General features: G+C 46.2%; 1 protein-coding gene across 1 annotated transcript in view; it reads right to left on the bottom strand.

Moving 5' to 3' along the window:
• Positions 1-306: 306 nt before the first annotated feature.
• The window catches only part of LOC121271134 (cyclin-dependent kinase-like 4), a 100,153-nt gene continuing 74,456 nt past the window's right edge, over positions 307-26,003 (bottom strand). Inside the window, exons 6-12 of the mRNA XM_041176898.1 lie at positions 16,519-16,591; positions 16,054-16,148; positions 14,645-14,841; positions 14,458-14,546; positions 11,188-11,244; positions 10,921-11,055; positions 307-410 (exon numbers count right to left, since the gene is read on the bottom strand). Coding sequence (XP_041032832.1) covers positions 315-410; positions 10,921-11,055; positions 11,188-11,244; positions 14,458-14,546; positions 14,645-14,841; positions 16,054-16,148; positions 16,519-16,591 — 742 coding nt within the window. The 3' untranslated portion in view covers positions 307-314. The remainder of the gene's footprint in view (positions 411-10,920; positions 11,056-11,187; positions 11,245-14,457; positions 14,547-14,644; positions 14,842-16,053; positions 16,149-16,518; positions 16,592-26,003) is intronic.

The raw sequence follows: 26,003 nt of genomic DNA, 5'->3' as shown, positions 1-26,003 counted from the left end.
AAAACCTGACAACACTTACTTGTATGTAGACAATCATAGACATTAATCGATGTCTATGGTGGACCTCTGTCATGGAATTTAACCTGTAATCCTAATGTCCCATTTAACTTGGAGTCTAAGAAGAGCAAACAAAAAATTCATAATATAAAACAATGTTTGTTGTTTTTAATCAATGTATACATGAATCATATTTACAGAAAGTAAAACAAAGCAAAATAATATCTATGACACTACTTCAATCATATACAGAACCTTTCTTGAATACGTTGGGTCTAGATGTCTGTTTCATTTTGGAACCATATCATAGGGATTTGTCAGATGGTAGGAAGGTGATCAAACCGCTGCTGATGAACCTGCTTTCTGGAATCTGGTGCAGGTGACCCATTATTACCAGGGAGCTGAGGCAAAAGCTGATTTTAAAAATGACAAAACAAACTAATAAATATGCTACAAAACATTTTGATGTGAGCCACAGACCTTCTTTCTAAACCACTCCCTCATCCCTCAGCAAATCTTGAAAATGGAAATCTCTCCACACTCCAATCTGGCACAATATTAACAGTAGCAATTCAGTCCGTCAGCAAGTCTCCACTGAAAGTAGGCAGGGACATACTTAACATACAATAGTCACAGCCTGATGACATAATTGGCACCATAACATAATATAAATATCAAACCGGCGGAGTTTCACACCACCACAGGAGGAGCCAAATGGCCAGAAAATCCTTAGAAATTTCCTTCAGTTTGAAGGGCCAGGAGGAAAAAGAGTGCACCTATCAGGCCCTGCAAGGAATCCTTAGGTAACCCCAGCCCTGGCCTTTCCACAACACCAACTGAAAGGTAATCCTCAAATCCAGCATGCCCCAATCACAATGGAAATCCCTCATCCCACTGACTGCCTTGCAATGGGTCTACAGTGAAGTTTCCTGCAACCAAATGCCGCATTGCCCACTTGGTGGCAAGAGGATTCCAGAAAGTTTAATTTATATGGGCCTTACTGTTAGGATCAACCAGAATCCCCATCCCTGGCCTGTCTGGGTGTGCAACCCATTTGGGGGCTCCCCACACCCTTCCCAACACCGCTCCCCACCCCCCCATAACAGCAATGCCATAGAGTATGGACTCCTCACCATTGGGTCAGAATTTACTGCAACTTAAGTAGAATGTGCATTTTACTCTTTATAGTTACAATAATAATAGTAGAGTGTCATTAAAGATTTGTTTCCCATTTTTTAGCTGATCAAAAGGATTATAGTTAAATATTCTTAAGGTTTATATTTAATCAGATTAATTGCTTATTTCCATGAGCCTAATTTGCTGAGACATCAATGTGAGGCAAAAAGTCCCATTCCTAAATTGGCCATTATTTACAAATGATTACGTTACTGCTGTGTTAGATTGGAAAGCAGAACTTGTTTAAAGGATTTGGTTGCACTTTGGCCTCATCTCTTCAACGTTGTTTATTATTATCATGCTGAAATTAGCTTACAAATCCTCCAACTAAAAGAAAGCTTTACGACAATGGCAATTGGGATCATTTTTTTAAAAATCTGATTTTTAAGTAGCCCAGGATTTGGATCTAGTGCTTCTATAAAGATTTCCTAACTGTTGAAATAAACAATTTTTAAAAAATAAGGCTGTAATGCACAGTTTATGAGCACACACTTACACTTGGTTTTGCATACAAGTGAAGAGTTGTAAAGCATACTAGGGAATAGGCTTTCTATTCTTCAATTAGACCATCTTTGGTTGGCTTCATATATTCTCCAATTTTACCACCTTCTCTTTAGATGAAGATTCCTGTTCAGGACTTTCTGGGCTCAGGAAAGTAGTTAATTATATTAGAACTTAACAATGGGCAGGTGGAGGTTATCTGAATTGGGAAGATACCTAGACAAAAAGAGAAAAGGCCTCAAGAAGATGGTGAGTCAACTATTTGCTTTGTTATTTCCATCAAATCTTGTTCAAAACAATTTTCTAAATGCTTTTCAAAAACAATGACCATTCACTATTGAACTTTTTGAACAAACTATATTTATTTGGTTTTGCTGTCTGTTCCTGCCCCTGCGACCTTTGGAGCCCCCAAGGACCTATCCTTCATCTCCTCCTTTTCTTCGTCTACATGTTGGCCCATGGCACGTCAACAACAACAACTTGCATTTATGAAGCACCTTTAATATAGCAAAATGTTCCTAGGCCCTTAACAGGAGTATATCAATAAATACTTTTGAAAATGAATCACAGGAGACAAAAGGTCAGGTGGCTAAAAGCTCGGTCAAAGAGGCAGGTTTTAAAGAGCATCTTAAATGTCAGAGAGGTGGTGTGGTTTAGAGAGTGAATGCCAGAGCTTAGGGTCAAGGCAGCTGTAAACTCTAGGCCAAAGGTGGAGTGATCAAAATCAGAATGCATATGATGGCAGAATCGGAAGTGTACACAGATCTCAAAGGCTTATAGGGGTTGAGAGTGTTACACTGATAGGGAGGGGGAAGGACGTGGAGTGATTTGAAGAGTGAAATGTTAAAATTGAGGCATTGCTGGATCAAGAGCCAGTGTAGTTCAGTGAACACAGGGTTACGGGTGAATAGGACTTAATGCAAAATAAGGTAAGGGTAGCAGAGATTTGGATCAGCACAAATTTATCTAGGGTGGGGGATGGTGAGCTGACCAGGAGAGCATTTAAATAGTCTAGAGGTAACAAAGGAATCAATAAGGGTTTCAGCATCAGATGAGCTGAGATAGGATCGGAGTCAGCAAGCAACATGGACAAAGGGGAGCCTGTGGATGTTATGTACTTAGATTTCCAGAAGGCATTTGACAAGGCGCTACATCAAAGGTAACTACAAAAAATAAGAGCTCATGGTTTAGGGGGTAACATATTAACATGGATAGAGGATTGGTTAGCTTACCAAAAGGCCTCCTTCTGTGATGTAACCATTCTTCTCTGATCCATGGCCACACACCACCCTATCTCTGAACTTTCTCCAAGTCTACAATCCTTCGAGAGCTCTGTATTCTTCTGACACTGGTCTCTTGCACAGCTTCTACTCCCTTCACCCCACCATTGGCTGCCATGCTTTCAGTCAGGTAGATCCTACTGTCCGGCATTCCAACAAATATAACAACTTACATTTACACTGCATCTTTAACATAGTAAAACATACCAAGGAGCTTAGAAAGAGCATATTTTTGACACCAGACCACAGAAACAGTTATTAGGGCAGATGACCAAAAGCTTGGTCAAAGAGGTAGGTTTTCAGGAATATCTCAACAGAGGAGAGAGAGAGAGGCAGAGAAGTTTAATGAGGGATTTCTAGAGTTTAGGACCCAGGTAGTTGAAAATACAGTTACCAATGGTAGAGCAATTAAATTCAGGTATGTGCAAGGGGCCAGAATTGAAGTGATTGAAGTGCAGAGATCTCAAGGAGATTACAGAGATAGGGAGGGGTGGGGCCATAGAAGGATTTGAAAATAAGAATGAGGATTTTAAAACTGAGGTGTTGTCAGACCGAGAAGCCAGTGTAGGTCAGGAAGTACTGAAGCTTCTCCTCCTCCCTCACCCCCACCTTACTCCCCCCTCCCCCAATAAAACTCTCCTTAAAACACAACTCTGACTAAGTTTTTGGTCACCTCTCCTTTGGCTCAGTGTCCATTTTTGACTGATTATGCTTCAATGAAGTGAGTGGGATGATCTTCTATATTAAAAATGCTAAATAAATGCATTTGTTACTGTTATAGAGGAATAAATAAGACAACCACAAAATTGTGTAAATGTATATTAAAAATGCACCTTCACTAAATGTAATTTTTAGTGCTAAGATTGGTGTTAAATGACAATGTGTGACTATTAAGCTATATAAAGACCGGATCAAAGTAAACACTCATCTGTACTGAGTCAACTAACCTCAGCAAGGGTGGCAGTTAGGATGTTACAGTTTACCTCAGCAATCCTGGGTGAAGGAATGGTAAATATTGGCCAGAGGTATTGCTTCTGATTACCATTCAGTGACCTTAGGATGGAACTTAAAGGACTTCACTTGCTTATAATGCCCCATCTGGTAGAATAATCTGATAGGTCTCACTGACTAGGCTCCTACATTTATAATAGCTACTTGGGTGAAGGGATGGAGGGCTGCTGGCATCTGTAGAATCGTGTGCAGCATTAGTCAGTGCATTCAGAACGGAGAAGAGAAAATTGAAAATAATATTACAGAGGTATAGAGAATTTCATTGTACTGGTATAAGGTTCCCATGTGTTTGTGGAAGTAAAGTAGCTGAGTGGGGATAGGGGGGAGCAGTGGCTGAAGAGGGAGGGTTAAATCTCCGAATAGTCCATTGATGATCTGGCCAACTACATTAGAAGACAATGAAATAATTCTCGCAAACATGCAAGTTACAAAAGACAATCATCCCAGATTTGCATTAAGTGCTGTAGCAGGTGGGAAAAAGGATGTTTTACCCACAACGGCGGCTTGCGGCTTTTTGTGCCGTATCACCCAATTCCCAGCGTGCCTCGCCTCATCAATAATGCATTCACAGGGAAACATGCCATCTCGCTGGCGGGCAAGCTTGGATTTGCCCACCATGCCATGACCTCAGCACTTCCTCACTCTAGGCGCCATGTTGAAAGCGCACCAGACCACATGCCAACTTCACGTCTTCAGACCAGGGCTACTCCAGGTGACAGACGGCCCTGAAAGCAAATAAGACATCAGCCCCCAAATTTAGTGATGCCTCTTTGGGGCGCCTGCTGGATGCAGTGAAAGGCTGTCGAGATGTCCTCTACCCGTCTCTGGTCGCAGGACGTCCACCAGAGTCACCAACCTGCCTGGGAAGTGGCGGCAGCGGCGGTCAGCGCCACCTGAGCACTGAAAAGGTCAGCCATCCAATGCAGGAAGAGGATGAAAGCTCCCATCCATTCCGGCAGGCTCATCACCCTCAACTCAAACCCATCGCACATCCACAGGGATCTCATGCATCAAGGGGCAATACCAATAACTCTCTCACAAAAACACTCACACCTTCATCAGACTCATATCCTCGGGAACTCACGTCCTCATCTGTCTATGGCTCCGCTCGCCACACAAACATTCCATGCAGTGCCATGCATCCTGCTCACAAGCTTTCCATTTGTTTTCATTCAGGACAAGCTGCCTCACAACAGCAGGAAGAGGTCCCAGGCCACAGGTGGAGTGGCCCACATTAGACCCCTCACTCACTTTGAGGAGTGTGCCATCGCACTGAATGGTGAGGACATGGACGTGACGATGAGGTCAGAGGTGAACACCCACATGGGGATCCTACACCACACCATCCCTCTCTCAACGCAACTGTGAGTGCTCTCTCTCCTGCTTTTGACTCTGCTGCCATGCACTAATTATCTCTATTTTGGCTCACAGGGAGCTCTGCCAAGTGACCGACACCCTCAGCTCCATCCAGGTCCTCACCTCCTGTCAAGAAGACACCTCCTCCATTGAAGGGCTGGAAATAAGCAGCTTGGAAGACCGTCACAGCGCTTACCCACACTCTCCACCAACACAGAGGCACACACCTCAGTGGGACCTAGATCTAGAGCAGGTTTGGGTTTGCAATCAGTTGGTCATTGCAAGGACACCTGTCTGCAGCAGGAGGAGGCAGGTTCAGCCGAGCTCACCAGCAATCGGAGGGCTGCTGGGGAAGAGGCATCTGTGAGGTCCAAACCAGATGACAAGCCTCTGGATTCGGTCTTCCAACTCATCTTGGAGAGTCAGCAGAAAGCAGGGGAACATCATGCAGAGCTGTTGCAAACCTTCAACAGAGTGGCATGTGAGTCAGAGGAGTGTGTCCGCCTGCTCTCTGATGAAGTGGTGCACACATATGCGCGCATGGAGGTCTCCATGAGAAGGATGGCGGACTCCATGGAGACCCTGGTCGAGAAAAACGTGGAGAAGTGCGCTGACCTGCACTCCATCACAGTAGCCATGGGTGAGTTCCTCCGTGGCAATACGAAAAGGAAACGAGGCACATTGATGTCCCTTTAGGTGCCTCCTCCCCTCAAGGAGCCAGGCCGAGGCCCTCGGGTACCCGAAGGGAAGAGGAGTGACAGCTGGACATCACTGAGTCTTCCACTCAGGAATCTCAGAGGCTGTCCTCTCCCTCCGAGTCCCATTTGCCTGTGAACCCCCTCAGCCTCGTCCTCTATCACCGCAATGGGAGTAGTGGCCCACAAGAGGGCAGCCAAATCAAGCTGGGGCCCTCAAGGTCTCGGCTCTCCAGAGGACATGCACCAAAGAAATCAGATGCAACAGAGCCACCCATTGCACAGGCTGTCTCCACCCATCCTGCGTATGTCGGGGCAGCACCTAGAAGTGGTAGGTCTAGAAAAGTTAAGAACGTCTGATCACAAACGGTGAAAACAATTTGTCACTTTATAATCTGAAAACCATAAGACCATAAAACATATGAGCAGAACTTAGGCCTTTCGGCCCATCGAGTCTGCTCCGCCATTCAATCATGGCTGATAAGTTTCTCAACCCCATTCTCCCGCCTTCTCCCCGTAACCTTTGATCCCCTTCCCAATCAAGAACCTATCTATCTCGGTCTTAAATACACTCAATGACCTGGCCTCCACTGCCTTCTGTGGCAATGAATTCCATAGATTCACCACTCTCTGGCTAAAGAAGTTTCTCCTCATCTCTGTTCTAAAAGGTCTTCCCTTTACTCTGAGGCTGTGCCCTCGGGTCCTAGTCTCTCCTACTAATGGAAACATCTTCCCCACGTCCACTCTATCCAGGCCTTTCAGTATTCTGTACGTTTCAATCAGATCCCCTCATCCTTCTAAACTCCATCAAGTATAGACCCAGAGTCCTCAAACGTTCCTTATATGTTAAGCCTTTCATTCTCGTGAACCTCCTCTGGACCCTCTCCAGGGCCAGCACATCCTTCCTGAGATACAGGACCCAAAATTGCTCACAATATTCTAAATGTGGTCTGACCAGAGTCTTATAAAGCCTCAGCAGCACATCCCTGCTTTTATATTCTAGTCCTCTCGAAATAAATGCCAACATTGCATTTGCCTTCTTAACTACCGACTCAACCTGCAAGTTAACCTTAAGAGAAGCCTGGAATAGGACTCCCAAGTCCCTTTGCACTCCAGATTTCTGAATTCTCTCTCCATTTAGAAAATAGTCTATGCCTCTATTCTTCCTACCAAATTGCATGACCTTACATTTGCCCACATTATATTCCATCTGCCACTTCTTTGCCCATTCTCCTAACCTGTCCAAATTCTTCTGCAGCCTCCCTGCCTTCTCAATATTACCTGTCCCTCCACCTATTTTTGTATCATCTGCAAACTTAGCCAGGATGCCCTCATCTAGATCATTAATGTATAAAGTGAAAAGTTGTGGTCCCAACACTGACCCCTGCTGAACTCCACTTGTCACCGGCTGCCATCCTGAGAAGGACCCCCTTAGCCCCATTCTCTGCCTCCTGCCAGACAGCCAATCTTCTATCCATGCTAGTACCTTGCCTCTAACACCATGGGCTCTTATCTTACTGAGCTCCCTCCTGTGCGGCACCTTGTCAAAGGCCTTCTGGAAGTCCAAGTAGATAACATCCATTGGCTCTCCTTTGTCTAACTTACTCGTTACCTCCTCAAAGAATTCTAACAGATTTGTCAGGCATGACTTCCCCTTGATGAAACCATGCTGACTTTGCCCGATTTTACCACGCATTCCAAGTATTCTGAAATCTCATCCTTAATAATGGACTCTAAAATCTTACCAACGACCGAGGTCAGGCTAATCGGCCTGTAATTTCCCGTCTTTTGCCTCACTCCCTTCTTAAACAGGGGGGTTACCTTAGTGATTTTCCAGTCCTCTGGGACCCTCCCTGACTCCGGTGATTCCTGAAAGATCACCACTAACGCCTCCACTATCTCTTCAGCTATCTCCTTCAGAACTCTGGGGTATAATCCGTCTGTTCCAGGTGATTTATCCATCTTCAGACCTTTTAGTTTTCCTAGCACCATCTCCTTGGTAATGGCCACCATACTCACCTCTGCCCCCCGACTCTCTTGAACTTTGGGGATGTCACTCATGTCTTCCACTGTGAAATCTGACGCAAAGTACCTATTCAGTTCCTCCGTCATTTCTTTGTTCCCCACTATTACTTCTCCAGCGTCATTTTCCAGCGGCTCAATGTCCACTTTTGCCTCTCTCTTACCCTTTATATATCTTAAAAAACTCTTGCAATCTTCTTTTATATTACTGTTTAGTTTACCCTCATATTTAATGTTCTCCCTCCACTTTCACTGAATAATGTGTAATGTTGTCTTTCAGCTTCATTTACAGGCTTCGCAAGTCCCCCCCTGCATCCCCTGCCCCCAACATCCCCCCCCCCCCCCCCCCCACCCCCCCCTACCCCCCCAATCCCCATCCCCCCGACCGTTAGCAGTTCAGCTGCATGCAGCCAGACCACAAATAATTCTGGAGGGAGAAGTTTGAAGTTTGTCTGTGGCAGGGCCTTTCAGAGTCTTTTGCAATCATTCTCCCACGCATGCGGAGCCTTCCTCCATCACACTCATCTCAATGTCCTGAGCATTTTCAATGCTGCCTGCTAAGTTTCTCTTTCAGTTGTCCATCTGAGCTGACCTGCATCTCTGCCCACCCACTGATTGCGTTGCCAAGCAGCACCTATGCTTGTCCAACAAAAAGCTCTGCTCTCTTTCGATTTTGACAGCCATGGTAGTCATTAAGTTTCTTCTCAGCTCCCTCATCCTTTCCCTTCCCTCAGTCACCCGTGTCCTTTCTCCCATCATTGTTGACCCCCTGGCATCATCTTCCGCCTCCCCAATGTCATCTACCAACAAGAACCTTTTTCTTTCCAGGATGTCTAGGTGAACATGCACATTCCCTACCTTCCTTAGGATCCCACCCCCATCCATATTGACCTCCCCAACCTCCTCCTTCCCACCCCCAGGGTCCATGTCTGCCTCTAAGTCCCCACCAACAACTCTCACCATCCTTCTACCGCTACCGTTGCACCCTCAGCCTTCCACCTTCTGGCTTACTCTGCTCCTCTCATACTCACCACTCCCTCCTACCATGCCCACCCTCCTTTGCTCCCCAGGAGGCAGTGATTGACTCCACAGACCCCTTCCCTGTACATTCATCTGGACATTCCCCCTCTTAATCCCTCCTCCCCCGGACTCCTTCCTCCCCCGGTCCTTTCCTCCTCTGAATTCATTCCCCCCCTACACCTACCTCCCCAGTTGCCTTTTTCTCCCCCGTTACACCATTCTCCCCCGCACTCCCTCCCCACCTAACACCTTTGATCCCCCCTCCCAACATCACCCCCCCCTCCCGGTACACCTTCCTCTCCCAGTCAAACCTAGACTTTCCTCTCCCAACCCCTCCTGGTACACCTTCCTCTCCCACTGACAGCTGGACATTCTTCTCCCCACACTGCCCCCCACCATTACCGATCAACCACAGCAGCCCATGGCCAAGGCCGTGATGTCCTGAAGCAGACCTCAGACATGAACAGACACCTCCCGCCTTCCATGAGCTGCTTTGTGGCAGAGCCATGTCCATGAAAATCCACCCAGCATGCGATGCACAAGTTCTTCCAGGTTCCGGTAGCTGTAGGGCTCCAGCATCTTCTGCTCCTCCGATGTCCGCAATGCGAACAAGGACTTAACTGTAAGTCCTGACTTATGCACATCACACTTGTCCAGACATGTTCTGAGCTGGCGTGTTTACCCCCCAACATGGGCGGCTAGTTTAACGTGGGGGAATGATTCCGGCGAGCAGGCAAGATGATGAGATGCAAATACATTGAAATTAGGTTCTCGATATTGCTTGGTGGGAAAGGTCATCGACAGGTAGAGCGGACGATTGCAGAATGGTTTCACAAAGGCATAAAGCCAATTGTGGCCTTCTTGCCATATTGTCCGCTCATGCCTGCCATGACACCCGTCGGCAACAAGGCAGGAAAATTCCAGCCAATGAATACTTAAAAGGGTTGATCTGTACTGTGTGTTAACTGCATTGATATGTTATAGTTGTCTTGAGTGTTCTTTTTTCACTTTAACTCCTGACGTCTACCAACCAGCCTTTATAGGAACAGCTACACACGTGCATTCGGACCTGCTTTGCAACTGTTGGCACGTGCATAGTTTATTCAATCAAGATGATGGCTGCAAGCCACTTTGGTCCCAGGCCAGTTTAACACTGCAACTTTATCCACAGAAATGGAATGTCAACTGTCAGTGTTAAATAATTTATTTCTTCGGATTTGTTAGGTATTCAGGTTGAAAATCGGGTCTCCCCACCTTAACAACTACACAACCACGTAATTTTTGAAATTCTGGATTTTATAATGTGAGTGGAAGAACACCAACTCATTAAAAGATTAAAAATTGAAAGTCTGAGGCAGAGTTGAGACCCCTCTTTGCTCCGCGATGGATTTAGACTTATTCCAAGACATGTTTGTTATCGATTTTTAAATAGCTTTCTTACTTCATTATTTACTTTTAAATGTAATTCCACTGTGCTCTTACTTCTCTCACTGGTGCCACATTTACTTTTTATTTTATCTTTAAAGAATTAGAAAGCCAATTCCCTAATCCAGCCAGGCAGGATGTTGCTGGCCATGCTTCACTGACTGCACCTGCACGTGTAGTGGATGTGCTCCCGTTGTGTTGTGTCATCAACAAATGCAACCTTCTTTTTCATTGCAGTTCACCACTGTTGCAACTAATTTATCTTGAACATTCTTTTTTATGAATCTGATTCCAAGTTAGCAAATCAAGAAGACAAGTTTACATGACCTTCCCCTTTTCATTGTTATGTAAATTTAACTCAATTTCTCTCCTTTCCATTTATTTCATTCTATACCTGGTTCATATATTAAACTGAGCCAAAGCAGTTCAATCTGTACCTGTCGTCTTTTTTGATTCTGGCCATCAAGCCACTTCCTAGATTTTTCATTTTCATCTCGATATAAATCAAAGAATGGGTTTTCGAACAAGTCTTCACAGCTGCATCTGTCCTCTGGATCCATTTTCAAACAACTCTGAATTAAAATGGACTCAAAGAGTCATCTGATGCCAGAATAAACAGCTTTGAAAAAAGACGAATGCCTTTAAAAGAAGCAAAATATAGACAAGTACTGCACAATCTACTGAAGGTAGCAGATATTTCTCACCTTCATGAAAGCCAGAGCATGAGGGTTTATGTTTGGAAACTTATCTTCTAGGGGTTCCTAAAAAACAGAAAACTTTTATAATATGTAAGAGTTACTGAATAGTAAGAAAAACAGTATTCTCTTAATATTTATATAAATAGTACTATGAAAAATATCTATTAGTTACAGAAAAAAATAGTTGTCAAAAGCCTGTTGCAATTTCCATAAACTCAGTGTCAAATTCTGGATTAAAGCACTTAGGTATGATACCTCAAAGAAAAATTACAATTTTCTTCCCTTTCTTTCTTGAGAGTGCTGACTCAGGCTACAATGTTGTTCCACATTTAAAGCCAATTGTAACAGCTTAGTGATGCCAGCTTCCCAGGTCTATTCAGCTCACTCCTAATAAAGACAGTGCAATTAACAAATAAGCCATCAGGCTGCCCAAAACCAATTTTTAAATGTATTTTAAAAACTCAGATGGATGTAACTCTTTCAAGTAGAAACACGTTTCCATCTGTTCCTATTCAGATGAAGTTACATTGTGTCATAGTCTGCCACTGTGAGATTTGAACTCTTGATCTTGGGGTTAACAAACCCAGTACCATAACCACTTGGCTATTTAGGCCAAGCCTCAGATGGATGTAGCTCGCTCTCTGATGACCTATGGGTAATTGATTACACATCAGCAAATCAAGAAGATGAAATTGCATGCCCTTCTCCTTTTCATTACATTATTTAAGTTTGATTATATTTCTCCACTTTCCACTTCTTTTTGTAACCACATAGGGGTAAAGTATCAGCTGGTTTAGGTATATGGTCTAGAAGGCCCCATGTTTAATTATCTGTCAGTTTTGAGTTGAATGATTGCAGCTGGAGCTCTACAAATGGCTTCACCAGACCTGGGCTACCATGGGGAAAATTAATTCCTTTTGTTGACCACAATCTGACACACTCCAATGGAAAATGGGAACTGGGGTAGTTTTCAGATTTGGCTTTGTTCTTAAGTCCCCATGATCAAACAGCATGCCGACACTCATGTTTAGACTTACAGATAGGCGTCAGCATGGAAAGATACGTGCAAAGTACCAGAGGGCTGGCTTCCGTGTGCCCATTAAACTGTATCACACCAAGCAATATTAGTGTCTTCAGGACAAAAAGGGAGAAAGAAATGAAAGAAAAGAAGTCACTGGATAATTTCAAAAATTATTAATCTTTTACCAAGTAATTGGCCAATGTACTGCATGTGCAGTATTAAACCACACTGAACAGGAGGGTCCCAGGCTTACTCCCATATCTGTGCTGAGTTAGCTAATCTCAGCCTAGATTGTGATGGCAAGGCTCAAGGTTTGAAGCTGCTCAGGATCAAGTTAGCTGCTTACATTGAAGACCAGATTTTCATGGAAGAGGTGGGAAGGTCAAGTTGGGCAACTAATTAGACTGCTATCTGAAAAGGAAGAATGCTCACAGTTACAGGGAGAAGGCATGAGAATGACACTCAGTGAATTGCTCATTCAAGAGCCAGTGCAAACACGATGGGCTGAAGGGCTTTATTCTGCACTGTAACAATTTTGTGATTCTGTAAAGCTGTCTATCAAACTGGGAACACAGCCACCTACTGTGATAGGTAGTTCTGGACCAGCCAAGCATTCATAATAGCCTCATCTATCAAAATAAAATTTGGAAAATTACAGAATCACACAGTACAGAAGAAGCCCTTCAGCCCATCGAGTCTGCACCGACACATGAGAAACACCTGCCCTACCTACCTAATCCCATTTACCAGCACTTGGCCCATAGCCTTGAATGTTATGACATGCCAAGTGCTCATCCAGGTACTTTTTAAAGGATGTGAGGCAACCCGCCTCTGCCACCCTCCCTGGCAGCGCATTCCAGACCATCACCACCCTCTGGGTAAAAGAATTTTTCCTCACATCCCCCCTAAATGTCAACAATGGAGTCCATTGAAACTGAAATACCTAAAGGCCTTTTTTTAAAGCTGTAGTCACTATTTCATTTCCATTTCAAAGCTAACTGCCTTTCAATCAATGGAGTGCAGCAGGTGCTTAGTTTTTTCAGCGTTCAACAGCAGGGCCATTTTTTTCAAAGCTAAAGATCAATTGACATTTAAATCTCAGTACAAAATATGACAGGAGGCTTTTGTGGCATATTACAGTTTTGAATGCATAATGGCACTTTTCTCCATTGGGAAGAGTACTCTAATGTATGTCAACAATAGTGGTCAATGCAATGGCCAACTTACCTTTGCAGAACAGAACCGTATAATTACTTACTGCAGGAAAACAGATCTAACATACAGTACAGCATCCAGCTATTGAAACTGAAAGAACATTTTTTTTTTGTATTTCAAAGCCTGTCAATGAAAAAATTCCAGGAATAGGTGACTGTTTTCTTTTTTGGTTCCCCACTTGCAACTTTCCCTGTGGTTCACAACTCCTCTGAGGTACCATGAACCACATCTCCTCCCAGGCTGGGCCTGGCTCCATGAAAGTAACATAGGGCTCTGAAATTTCCACCCGCAGTGAAGGGGGCAAATGCAGGATTGCTAAATGCGGGCTCACTACGCACAGCCTTATCCCAGGACCACAATAATCCAACACGATGGGAATGTGGGTGGGAATCCCAGAATTCGGGTCCCATCCTCCATTTTTAAATCTGCATGCCTCCATTCTGACACAGATTGAAGCATGAAAATCCGGGCCTGTCTGTCCAAGCTCAAATGGGAAGGATAGTCACTTGAATCTAAGGACGCCGTGCCCATAGAACTTAATCTCTTGAATGAATTATTACCATCTGGATAGGAGAATAAAACTGAGAGCATTAAAGTAACTGCAGGAGATATTCCTATCTTAACTGACTTTTCCAACTCCTGCCTCTCCCTTCCACTCAAATTCTCCCCCTCCTGGAGATATCATTCAACATTGAGGCATTCCATTTTAGTGAGAGGCAAGACTCAGAGAGAAAGAGAGATGCTGCCTGATCTGTTGAGTGTTTCCTACATTTCCTGTATTTGTTTTAGAGAGAGAAAAACAGATCTCATGGTGGAGGGAAAACTAGGGAGAGAGGCTAGTACCATGCCAGTCCTTTACTAGGTAGTTGCAACATTTTCATCTCACCGAGGTGAGAAATGCTTTATAGTTAAAAAAATATTTCCTTTTCCTTTAAAGTGATAATATTTGTATTGGTATACTGTGATTCACAAACAAGTTCATGTGTATTGTTAAAAAAATGTAATAGTTGTTACGTTATCTTCTGTACTGCACAATTTACCATGTCCTCAGGGTCTGGCTCAGGTATACTAACATCCAGAAAAGATTGGTTATTCCTGAATACATGCTCATGTCTTGGGATAAGTTTACCTAAAAGAAAAAAGTCAAAATTATGCAATAAATATTGTATGTGCATCACAGTCATGTTAAAGAAACTGGATAGTATACAAGATGATAAACTAGTTTACCCAAAGTCCTTATTATCAAGTAGATTTGGTCCACATCTGATTTCCCAGGCCCTAAGGCCTGTCCAGACACCAGCTCTGCAAAGACAGTACCTACAGCCCAGATATCTACTGCAGCCCCGTACTGTTTATCTCCCACAAGCAGCTCAGGTGCTCGGTACCACCGAGTTGCTACGTAGTCTGTGTAATCGTCTCCTGGACTTGCTGTTGGGGGAAAATAAAATTGATATACTTTCACACTATATAAAGTTTCTTCAGGTCATATATGACTCTGTGTGTGATTTGAAAATTCACTTTCTACAGCTGATATGTTCAATAAGGCTAGGAGTTAACATATTTTTCCAAAAATCACAAACCAAAAATGAAATAATTTATATATGAACATATTTTAAATCATTTGACTACAAGGTGATAACATTACAATTCAAATGCTATTCCTATGCAAGTAAATAGTTTATAAGCTCACAAAAATAACAGTAGGTTACTGTAGGTATCTTGCCATTACATTTTTGCTTTAGGATCAAATGCTTACGGAGGTTTTTAAAGGTTATGTTTGCTCCAGTTTTCCCTGCTTCTCATTTTCCCTCTTCAGTTTTCTGGGTAATTGAAAATGCACATAAATAACCTGGATCTGAGACCAGTGATTTCAAAAGCTGGATGCTAGGAGTCTCCAACAGTGAGCTAGATTTTATTTGATTGCTTTCTTTTCCAAAAATATACTTTATTCATAAAAATTGTAAAAGTACATGATAAAACATTTTGACTTGAAAATTACAGAAAGTGCAATAAAATTCAACTTGTCTCCATATAGCATGTTATACTCTGAGGTCTCTCAATACAATTTTAATACACTTAATATTTATAATATACATTCCATGTCAGACATAAAGCCTGAGGTATTTTACAATGATTCTAGACCCTCGGGGTACCATGACTGAAAAGCTTTAGACAACAACTTTTCCCCATTGCACTTTGGTGGCGGCTGGCTCGAGTTTTAGTGCATTCCTCAGCACTAAGTCCTAGACCTTGGAATTTGCCAGTCTGCAACATTCAGCCAAGGAAGACCAGCAAGTTTTGGAAAGACCAAAGAGTGTCTTTCACCAAGTTAATAGCCCTCCAACCGCAGATGATGTGCATCCCTGGGAACAGCCAGTAGAGCAGAGTCCTGCATCATGAAACTGCTCAGGGTGAGCCTTGACGGAAACCATTGCATCTCTTTCCAGGCCTTCTTTGGAAATTTGCTTTCCAAGGGCATTTGCTAGAGTGTGTATGTGTAGATGTTGAGGGAGGACATGATTGAGCTGGGCTGCAATGCTGACACTCAGCTTTCAATCTCACATGAAAATGGACACACAATACTTTGTCAATGTAAAATGTCCTATTAATCTATGGCATTCAAAGTAAGAAATGGCATAATTAGTATCCTAGCAAATCCAAAGTCACAAAGCTTGATGACTCCTTGTTTAGTAATTAGAATGTTTTCTGGCTTGACATCTCTGTGAATACACTGGAAGAGGAGTATCAAATTAAAAAGTAAAATCTGCTTAGTTTGTCCACATGAAACTTTAATTCAAGGGTGTAAATACATAGTTTATCACATTTATTGCCTTGAATAAATCCTTCTTGAATATTAATGTTATTTAAAAACTAGGCACAAGTACAATATATAAAACAAGTTGATTATTATGCCACACACAGGTTTTGTTGTGGTAAGCTTACACAGTTCTCTCAGTTCTCAGGAGATAAAACTAGTAAGTTGAATAGTTTAACATTTTTGATATTTCCTTCCTAAAATTACACTGTCAAATCCAGCCTACTACAGAAATCCAACAATTTGATTATGTCAGAATGATGGAATCAGTATAACAATGACTTACGTTATGTTTGTGACAAAAATTAATAGCTTGAAGCATCTGCCACATGATGTTTTTAACCATTGCTTCTGGTAACCTAAATCAGAGACATGCAGCCATCATCAATGGAACTAGTGAATATTTTCAAAATTTAAAAAAAAACTATATAAAATACAAGATATTTGAATTTTTGGATTTTATTCTTTGCTTTGTTAGAAACTCAATTCATAAAAAACAGTCCTCACAGGAGAACTATAAAGCAAAATTTGACACCGAGCCATATAAGGCGATATTAGGTCAGATGACCAAAAGCTTGTTCGGAGGAGGTTGGTTCTAAGGGGCATGTTAAAAGAGGAAAGAGAAGTGGAGGGGCAGAGAGGTTTATGGAGGCAATTCCAGAAATAGAGGCAAGCAGCTGAAGGTGCGGCCACCAATAATGAAGCAAAAAGGGATGCACAAGAGGCCAGGCAAGGAGAAGTCCAGATATCTTGGAAGGTTATGGGGACAGAGGAGGTTAAAGATCAGGGGAGGCAAGGACATGAAAGGATTTGAAAGCAAGGATGTGAATTTTAAAATAAAGACATTGCTTCCTGGAAGCCAATGTAGGTCAGCGAGCACAGGGATGATGAATGAATGGAATTGGTGTAAATAATGACATGGGCAGCAGAGTTTTAGATGACCACAAGTTTACAGAAGGAAGAACGTGGGACACCAACCAGGAGTGTGTTAGAATATGTCAAGTCTAGAGATAATAAAGGTATGGATGAGGGTAACAGCAGCAGATGAGATAAGGCAGGGGTGAAGTCAGACAATGTTACTGAGATGGAAATTAGCAGTCTTAGTGATAGTACAGACATGAGGTCAGAAGGGGTCAATTAGGACACCAAGGTTGTGGATAATTTGAGTCAGCGTCAGGCAGTTGCCAGGAGAAAGCTGGAGTCAATGGCTAGCATACAACGTTTGTGGGCAGGACCAAGCACAATAATTTTGGTCTTCCCAATATTTAATTGGAGGAAATTTCTGCTCACCTAATACGACATGTTGGACAAACAGTCTGACAGTTTAGAGGCAGTGGAGGAATTGAGAGGTGGTGGTGAGGTAGAGCTGGGTGTCATCAGCACTCATGTGAAAACTGATGCTATGTTTTAAGATGATGTCACTAAGGGGCAGCATGTAGATAAGAATCGGGAGGGAGACAAGGATAGGTCTTTTGGGGATGCCAGAGGTAATGCAGAGAGAAGCCATTGCAGGTAATTCTCTGGCTATTATTAGGAACAATATTCAGTGCACAATCATTGCGAATGTAGGTCAATAAGGCTAATGAGAAGGGGATTACACTTTTAAAATGTGGCTCTGGTGAAGGGTCCTTAGAATCAGCTGGATAGATTTTCCGTGCCCACCAGCGTTGGGCATGTTCACGCACTCAGCGGACGATATGGTGTGATTAGTTTCATGACAGCATGAAACCAGTTCACAATCATCCACTCAGCCCGCCAACTGTGGGCTGTGTTTCCCACCAACGGGTGTCAAAAACCTCGTTGTAATCATTATTGCATATTATTATTAGGTCAGCCTGTTTCACAACAGCATATAAAAGGCGTGCACTTGGCAGGCTGCACTTTGAGGGGAACTCGGAGGTGAGTACACAGCAACAATGTGCAGCGTTCGCCAGGGTCACCTGTTGGACTTCAAGCTTGAGAAGCGTTGGTGGGGGGGGAGGTGGAGTTGGCAAGGGCAGCCCTGCTGTTAAGGCGACTTGTTGGGGGCTAGGGCAAAGGTAGCCCTGCCATTGAGGCGACTTGTGGGGGGAGGGCAGGGGCAGCCATGCCATTGAATATAGTGCACAAGCATTCGGGATGGCGGATAGGGTGGGCGAGGGAAGCCGCCATGCATTAGGGAAACCTGTATAAAGTGACCATTCCTCTGCAACTGAGACAGTTCAGGTGCAGCCACATTGACATGGCTGGAGTCAGGTTTCTAGCCTTTCTGCCCACTCAAGCAATGCAGAGGCATCAAAGTGCCACCAAGTGTTCCAGAGCTTTTCACCCCCCAACACAAACTGCCAAGTCATAAGCATTTTAGTGGACTGCAGAACAGTTGGATGACTGCACACATTGTATAATCTCTTTGCTAAAGCTGGCCATAGAGCAATCACTGCTGGAGGCGTTCATAGCCACTTGCAATGTCAGCATCCCAGTTTGGACCAGTCTCCCCCATGGTCCAAGCTAACAGCGCAAGTTAGGAGAATACCTGCACCTGAGCCGAGAGCACAGCATGCAGTCCAATAGGTAAAGCTGCCGCCAATCGGTTGGGTGGAGGGGGACGGAGGTGGGTGTGGTTTCAGGCAGTCATGCAGCACACTAAACTCTGGCCATCCAAGTGGTGGCCAGCACTCTCCAGGAAGCTTCAAGGAGCCTTCACACTTAACCAGCACAGGTTCTTAGTACACCCATGCTAACGACTTGTCTCTCTCTTTCATCCTGAAGGAAGAGGACATCAGGATGAAGGAGCCTGGTGAACTAGCTGTATGCCTGATGGCCTACAGAGCACATGCCGCCCAGGAGCCACAGCGAGCCATCGCTGGTAGGGGCCTAGCGACATCCAAGGTCTATAGACCCCACCTTTCATTCCTGCAGATGACCAAAAACCAGTATCGCTGAAAACTGCACATGTCTAGGGAACTGGTCAGTCACATCTGGCAGCCACTGCAGGATTTGACACCACGGGGACATAAATGGATGTGCCAGTGGCTGTGATAGTGACTGCAGCAGTCAATTTCTACGGTAGTGGCTCCTTTCGGGCTCCACAGGTGACCGTTGTGGGATCTCACAAACATCCACTCACAAATGCATCCATGAGGCCAGAGATGCCACCTTTGCGAGGGCACATAGCTTTGTTTTGCCTGGGACCAGGACAGCCAGGATGCAAGAGCAATTGGATTTGCCCAGATCTCGGGTGTCCCAATGACGCAGTGTGCGATCGACTGTACCCATGCGACACTCAGATCTCCATGAACTACATCTGTTCACTATTGTCAATAAACTTTCAAGAATGTCTCCCTGCCTATGGCTTCTTGTTCTGATGAACAGTATTCTTGTCACCCAGATGTGAAACCCCCATTACTCCTGTTCCCTCGCTGCGGTCTCCTGAGCAGGGCCCCTCGGGGGTCAGTGAGAGTGCCGCCCAAGCAGCGGTGCCCCACCCCGACCCAACCTATACCCCTGAGATGTCATCTGGCCCGCCAGGGGACTGCAGCAGACCCTTCATGATCCCAATAACTGGGTCATTGGGTGGCGGTGATGAGGAAGGTCACCCTGCTCCAACCCAACATTTAGCGGCGGGTGCCACCATCTTAGGTCCAGAGCTTTGTCCGGACTTGCTGGATGACCCGGTGCCTGGGGGGGTGAGTGGAGCTCCGAGCCGCCTTCGCCTTCTGACCCCAATCCCCAAGAGGAGACCAGAGAGGACCCCTCTGCCCTTGATCCTGGGGATGGGATCGAGGTGGAGGTGGAGCCAACTGGCAGCTCCGAACCAGCCCCCGTACTCAAAATGGGGGAGGGGTTGGAAGCTGGAGGCGACGACCTGGAGGAGGACAGAGTTTCGGGGGTGAGCACTGGGGACAACCTAGAGTCATTATTGGGTGAGGTGGTGGATTCCCTGATGCCCCCCACCGACTCTCCCCTCATCCCCATTATGGATCTCCAGGATTTTTTAGCGAGTAATCGCGGTCACCGAGACAGGGTCCAGTCAGCCCTGGACCCCTGGCTTTCTTTTCTCTTGTGTTCTGGTACGCCCGAGAGGCCCTCAAGGCTAAGAAGAGGGTCCACACATTTCTCGCTAGTCTCCTGAAGAAGAGGAAGGCTTAAAAACAAAGTCCTCTCCTTCTTTTATTTCAGGTGATGGTAGCACATAACTTCTGACAATGAAGACTACCATAGCCAGCCTCAACATCCACGGCAGCATGGATGCACAGCGCAGATTCCATAACATCTCAGTCCTCCGGGATGGGAAGTATGTGGCGGAGGAGTGGGCTTCTGCAGGTGTTGGCAGGTCGTGCATCCATGGATGTCTGGCTCGCGGCCAATGCTGTTCAAGACCTCAGGACGGTCGTGCTCGGCCCCGAGGTCATACTGGGCCTCAAGGTGGTGCAGGTGTGCGGTGGTCTTCCATCTGAGCGTACCCCTGTTCGAATGGAATTCCACATTGGCCCCAAGCCCCGAACCCTCCCTTGGGTGCCAGTGCCCCACAACCTGAGTCTCCTCGCAGAAATGCCCTCCAAGTCCTTTAGCACAGCGCGGAGGGGTTTTCAGTAAGGGCTGCTGCTGCACACCCTTCACCTCCTTGCTCTCGCCCGCCGCCCAGACACGCCTTGGTATGCCTTGTTGCCGTTCGGTGGCGGAGGTCCCCGTTGGCAGGCCCTCTACGGTGGTGTCCTCCCGCTTTCCATCGGGGACTTGGGGCGGAGGGTGTTGCACACAGCAGTCCCGTACAACCACAGGATGTGTCGGTTGACAGACTCCCAATATATCTGCGCTTTTTGGGGTCTTGTGGAGTCCGTGGGTCACATTTATATAGGGTGCTCTAGTCTAGTCTAACTCCCTTTTCAATTATTTAATAAACCTTTTATTACTGTTTTGTTTGCACTTCAGCCCCACACTCCTCATGTACAGGCACCCGGTGCAGAGAGGGCCGGGAGGGAGGAGGACCTCCTCGTGAACCTGCTCCTGGGTCTGGCCAAGTTAGTCATTAATAGGTCCAGGCAGCGGGCAATCGAGGGGGCCGTCCGCCCAACGGTCTGCCCCTCTTCCGCGGCTACGTCTACAGCCGGGTATCCCTGAAGAGGGAGCACGCGGTGTCTGTCGGCACCATTGAGGCCTCCCGTGGTCAGTGGGCACCACGGGGACTGGGGTGCTTTATCCCGTTAATCACATTTTGATTTGATGTTTGCAAGTTTCCTTTAAAATTTGTCTTTGGTTTTGCAGTTCCCTAATTTAGGGGTTGTGTTTATTTTGTCCCTCATTTTTGTTTTTTGATTTAATTGGTTGACTCTGAAAGAGTTAATTCTTCTTAACTTTCCTAACCCTGCCACTACACCTTGGTGCTCCCCAGACACCTACAACAGAGGTGGAGGCAACCTGTTGAATGCTACACGCTGTCTGTGATGATCTTGGCAGGTGTCCTCTGGAGGGCCGAGACTTGGAGGACCCCGGCCTGCTTTCGGGGTCCTGCTGTGTGACAGTGGCACCTTCCTCGGTCTGTGGAGCTGGAGCTGCTGAGGTCACAGGTAGAGGGGATTCGGATAGGCAGGACACTCCCAGAATCACCTAGATGGATGACCCTGGGATATGCACCTGCTGATCCTCCAGCCTATGGGTGCTTGAGGGCCCCTGGCTGACTCCTTGAGGAGAAGGTGCAGCTGGAGTGAGATCGAGCTGCCCGGCACCTCTCTCGCATTCACATTGTTGGAGGCCAACTATGCTTCAGCGATGGAGTTCTTTTTTTTTGAAAAATATACTTTATTCATAAAATATCTGCGATTCCAAACCATTTCAAAATCACAGTCACATAAGTACAATCAGATTCAGTTTTTACACATAGATCACAAGGTGCATCAATACAATCAATGAATATTACAATCATTTCAATATGGTCAATGCAGACAATCAGACAGAGATATTGGAGTTATCAACATACATCATGTTGCAATCTGAGGTGCTTCAATATAATTATAATACAATTAGTATTCACTGCATACATTCATTTTGAGCTGTACAGCCCGAGGGGCTCTCAACAGTTCCCAGCCCCTCGGTGCACTGTGGCAGAAAGGTCTTAGACTGTGACCTTTCCCCATTGCGCCTTTGCGGCGGCTGCCCCAAGCTTTAGTGCGTCCCTCAGCACATAGTCCTGGACTTTGCAATGTGCCAGTCTGCAACATTCTGTCGGGGACAACTCTTTGCGCTGGAAGACCAACAAGTTTCGGGCAGACCAAAGAGCGTCTTTCACCAAGTTGATGATCCTCCAGCTGTAGTTGATGTTTGTCTCGGTGTGTGTCCCTGGGAACAGCCCGTAGACCACAGAGTCCTGTGTCACAGAACTGCTCAGGATGAACCTCAAGAGAAACCACCGCATCTCTCTCCAGACCTTCTTTGCAAAGGCACAATCCACAAGGGGGTGAACAACGTCTCGTCCCCACCACAGCCAGCTTGAGGGCAACGTGCCGAGGGGTTGAGACTCCTGGCATGTTGGAAGGATCTTACAGGGAGGGCCTTTCTCACCACCAGCCAAGCTACGTCTTGGTGCTTGTTGGAAAGTTCTGGCGATGAGGCATTCTGCCAAATAACTTTGACAATCTGCAAGGGGAACTATCCCACAGGATCCACCCTCTCCTTTTCCCGCAGGGCCTCTAAGACGTTACATGCCAACCACTGCCTGATGGACTTGTGGTCAAAGGTGTTTCTCTGCATAAATTTTTCCATGAGGGACAGGTGGTACGGCACGGTCCAACTACTTGGAGCGTTCCACAGCAGCATGGCCAGACCCATCCTTCGCAACACTGGGGACAGGTAGAACCTTAGCACGTAGTGACACTTGGTGTTTGCATACTGAGAATCTACGCACAGCTCGATGCAGCCACACACAAAGGTGGCCATCAGTATGAGGGCGATGTTGGGCACGTTTTTCCCCCTTTATCTAGAAGCTTGTACATCGCGTCCCTGCTGACACGATCCATTTTCAACCTCCAGGTAAAGCGAAAGATGGCTCGGGTGATCGCCATCGTGCAGGAGTCTGGAATGGGCCAAACCTGCGCCATGTACAGCAACAGCAAGAGTGCCTCACACCTAATGACCAGGTTCTAACCTGCAATGGAGAGGGAGCTTCACTCCTACATGCCTAGTTTTCTTTTCACCATAGACACTCGCTCCTTCCAGTTTCTAACACATGCCCGCTCCCTCCGAACCATATCCCCAGCACCTTCAGCCCTGACGGCCAAGGGGACAAAAGATCGGGTCAGTCCAGTTCCCAAAGGACATGGCCTCGCTTTTCCCATGATTTACCTTGGCTCCCGAGGTCAGTTTGAACTGGTCACAGATGTTGATCAGTCTGCGCACCGACAGTGAATCCGAACAGAAGATGGCGACATCGTCCATGTACAGGGAGGCTTTGACCTGAGTGCCTCCACTGCCTGGGATTGTCACTCCTCTTATGCCCGGATCCTTCCTGATGGACTCAGCAAAGGGTTCTATGCAACATACGAAAAGGACAGGCGAGAGAGGGCAGCCCTGCCTGACTGCAGATTTAAGAGGAAAGCTATCTGATTCCCACCCATTGATCGAGACTGCACTACTGATGTTAGTGTAGAGCAGTTGGATCCAATTGCGAATTCCCACCCCAAACCCCATTTTGGAGAGCACATCCACCATGTAGGTGTGCGATATTCTGTCAAAGGCCTTCTCCTGATCCAGGCTGATGAGGCAGGTATCCACACCCCTGTCCTGCACATAGGCAATCGTATCCCTGAGCAGCACAAGGCTGTCAGAGATCTTCCTGCCCGGCACAGTGCAGGTCTGGTCAGGGTGGATCACCAATTCCAGAGCGGATTTGACCCGATTGGCGATGACCTTGGACAGAATCTTATAGTCCACACTCATCAGTGAAATGGGTCGCCAATTTCTAATTTCCTCCCTTTCCCCCTTGTGCTTGCAGATGAGGGTGATGATGCCTTTCCTCATGGATTCTGACATGCTGCCGGCCAGAAGCATACTCTCGTACACTTCGAGCAGGTCTAAGCCCATCCAGTCCCACAGAGCCGAATACAACTCCGCCGGCAAGCCGTCGCTTCCGGGAGTTTTACTCTTATCAAAGGACTCAAGGGCCTTAGTCAGTTCGTCAGGAGTTAGCGGTTTGTCCAGGCTCTCCCGTGTATTGTCGTCTAAGACCTCTGTGATAGAGGACAGGAAGGACTGGAAGGCCATGCTGTCTGTGGGCTTCACGTCTTACAATCCGGTATAAAAGGATTTGCTGATCCTCAAAATGACGGACTGAGATTACTTTTCTGAGCCATCTTCTTCCTTCAGGCTGCTGATCACAGAGCTCTCTCTGTGTACCTTTTGGAAGAAGAAACGTGAGCACGATTCATCCTGCTCCACGGAGTGGACTCTGGAACAGAAGATGATCTTGGAGGCCTCCGAGGCAAAGAGAGAGGCTTGCTGGCTCTTCACCTCTTGAGTTCCTCCTTGACATCGACCCCCATCGACTGCAGCCGTAGCAGATTCTGCATGTTTTTCTGGAGTCGGGACATTTCCCTCTGTTTCTTTCTAGTTTTCTGGGCGCCTTTGAGGATGAAAAACCTCTTGATGTTTCCCTTGGTGACTTCCCACCAGTGTGTCGGGGAGTCAAAGAGGGGTTGCATGGTTCCCCAACCTTTGTAATCCCTCTTGAGCTCCTCAATGTTCTCTGGGGTCAGCAGTTGCACGTTTAGCTTCCATGCCCCCCTGCCCACCCTCTGGTCTTCCTCTAAGTGACAGTCAGCCAGTAGGAGGTAGTGGTCAGAGAAGAACACCGGCTTGACGTCGGTGGATCTGACTGCGAACGCATGGGATACCAACAGGGAGTCTATCCTAGAACGGATGGACCCGTCTGGCCGTGACCAGGTGTATCTACGCTGCATTCCATCTGCAGGGTTGCTGAAGACATTGTGCAGCTTGGCATCATTAACTGTTTCCATCAGGGATCTAGACGTAGCATCCAATCTGCTGTCGGCCCTGCCAGATCATCCAGCAGGGTCCCAAGCAGCAGTGGGAGCTGCTAAAAAACCTCCAGCTGCTCGGCCTTTTGTGCCTGGGCGTACACGTTAATTAACCGGAGTGGAGCGTTCTTGTACATTACGTCTGCTACGAGGAGGCACCTGCCCACCACCTCCTTAACCTCGGAGACAGTGAAGATGCCTCCCCACAGCAGAATACCCAGGCCGGAGGAAGAAGAGTTGTTTCCTCCCGACCTGATTGATGGCCCATGGGACCACCATCGTGACCATTGCCTGTAGGAGTTGAGGTGCGGTATCGCACACTCCTGCAGAAACAACAGGTCAGCTTTGACCTTGGCAAGGTAGTCCAAGGTCACAACACATCGCGTAGTAGATTTAATGCTACGCACATTTATGGATACAATCTTTAAACCCATTTTAAAGCATTTAGTCTCTTCCCAAACCTGTTGCCTCTGAGAGTTCCAGACATTTGGTCTGTTCCTGCATACCCATAGTGTTCACAAATTGCCTCACTTTGGATGGGCTGAGGAAACTGCCCTGAATCTCCCCATTGTTCTGCTCAAGTGGCATCTGGGGGTTCGTGCAGAGAGCGGGATCTGAAATGTCCTCTGTTGGAGAAGTCCCTCTCCAATCCTCTCCCCTCTGGGGCGTTGTTGCTCCCGGCTTCCCGGAGCTGGGGTGCGCTGAGCGCCTCACTGCTCCCAGATTCTGGGGCTGGGGCGCACTGGCCTCTTCGGGTTGTGGG

This window comes from Carcharodon carcharias, chromosome 2 (genome assembly GCF_017639515.1).
Source record: "Carcharodon carcharias isolate sCarCar2 chromosome 2, sCarCar2.pri, whole genome shotgun sequence".
In the NCBI taxonomy this organism is placed as follows: Eukaryota; Metazoa; Chordata; class Chondrichthyes; order Lamniformes; family Lamnidae; genus Carcharodon; species Carcharodon carcharias.
The sequence above is the reverse complement of the archived record's forward strand: the minus strand, read 5'-3'. Positions and strand labels throughout refer to the sequence as shown.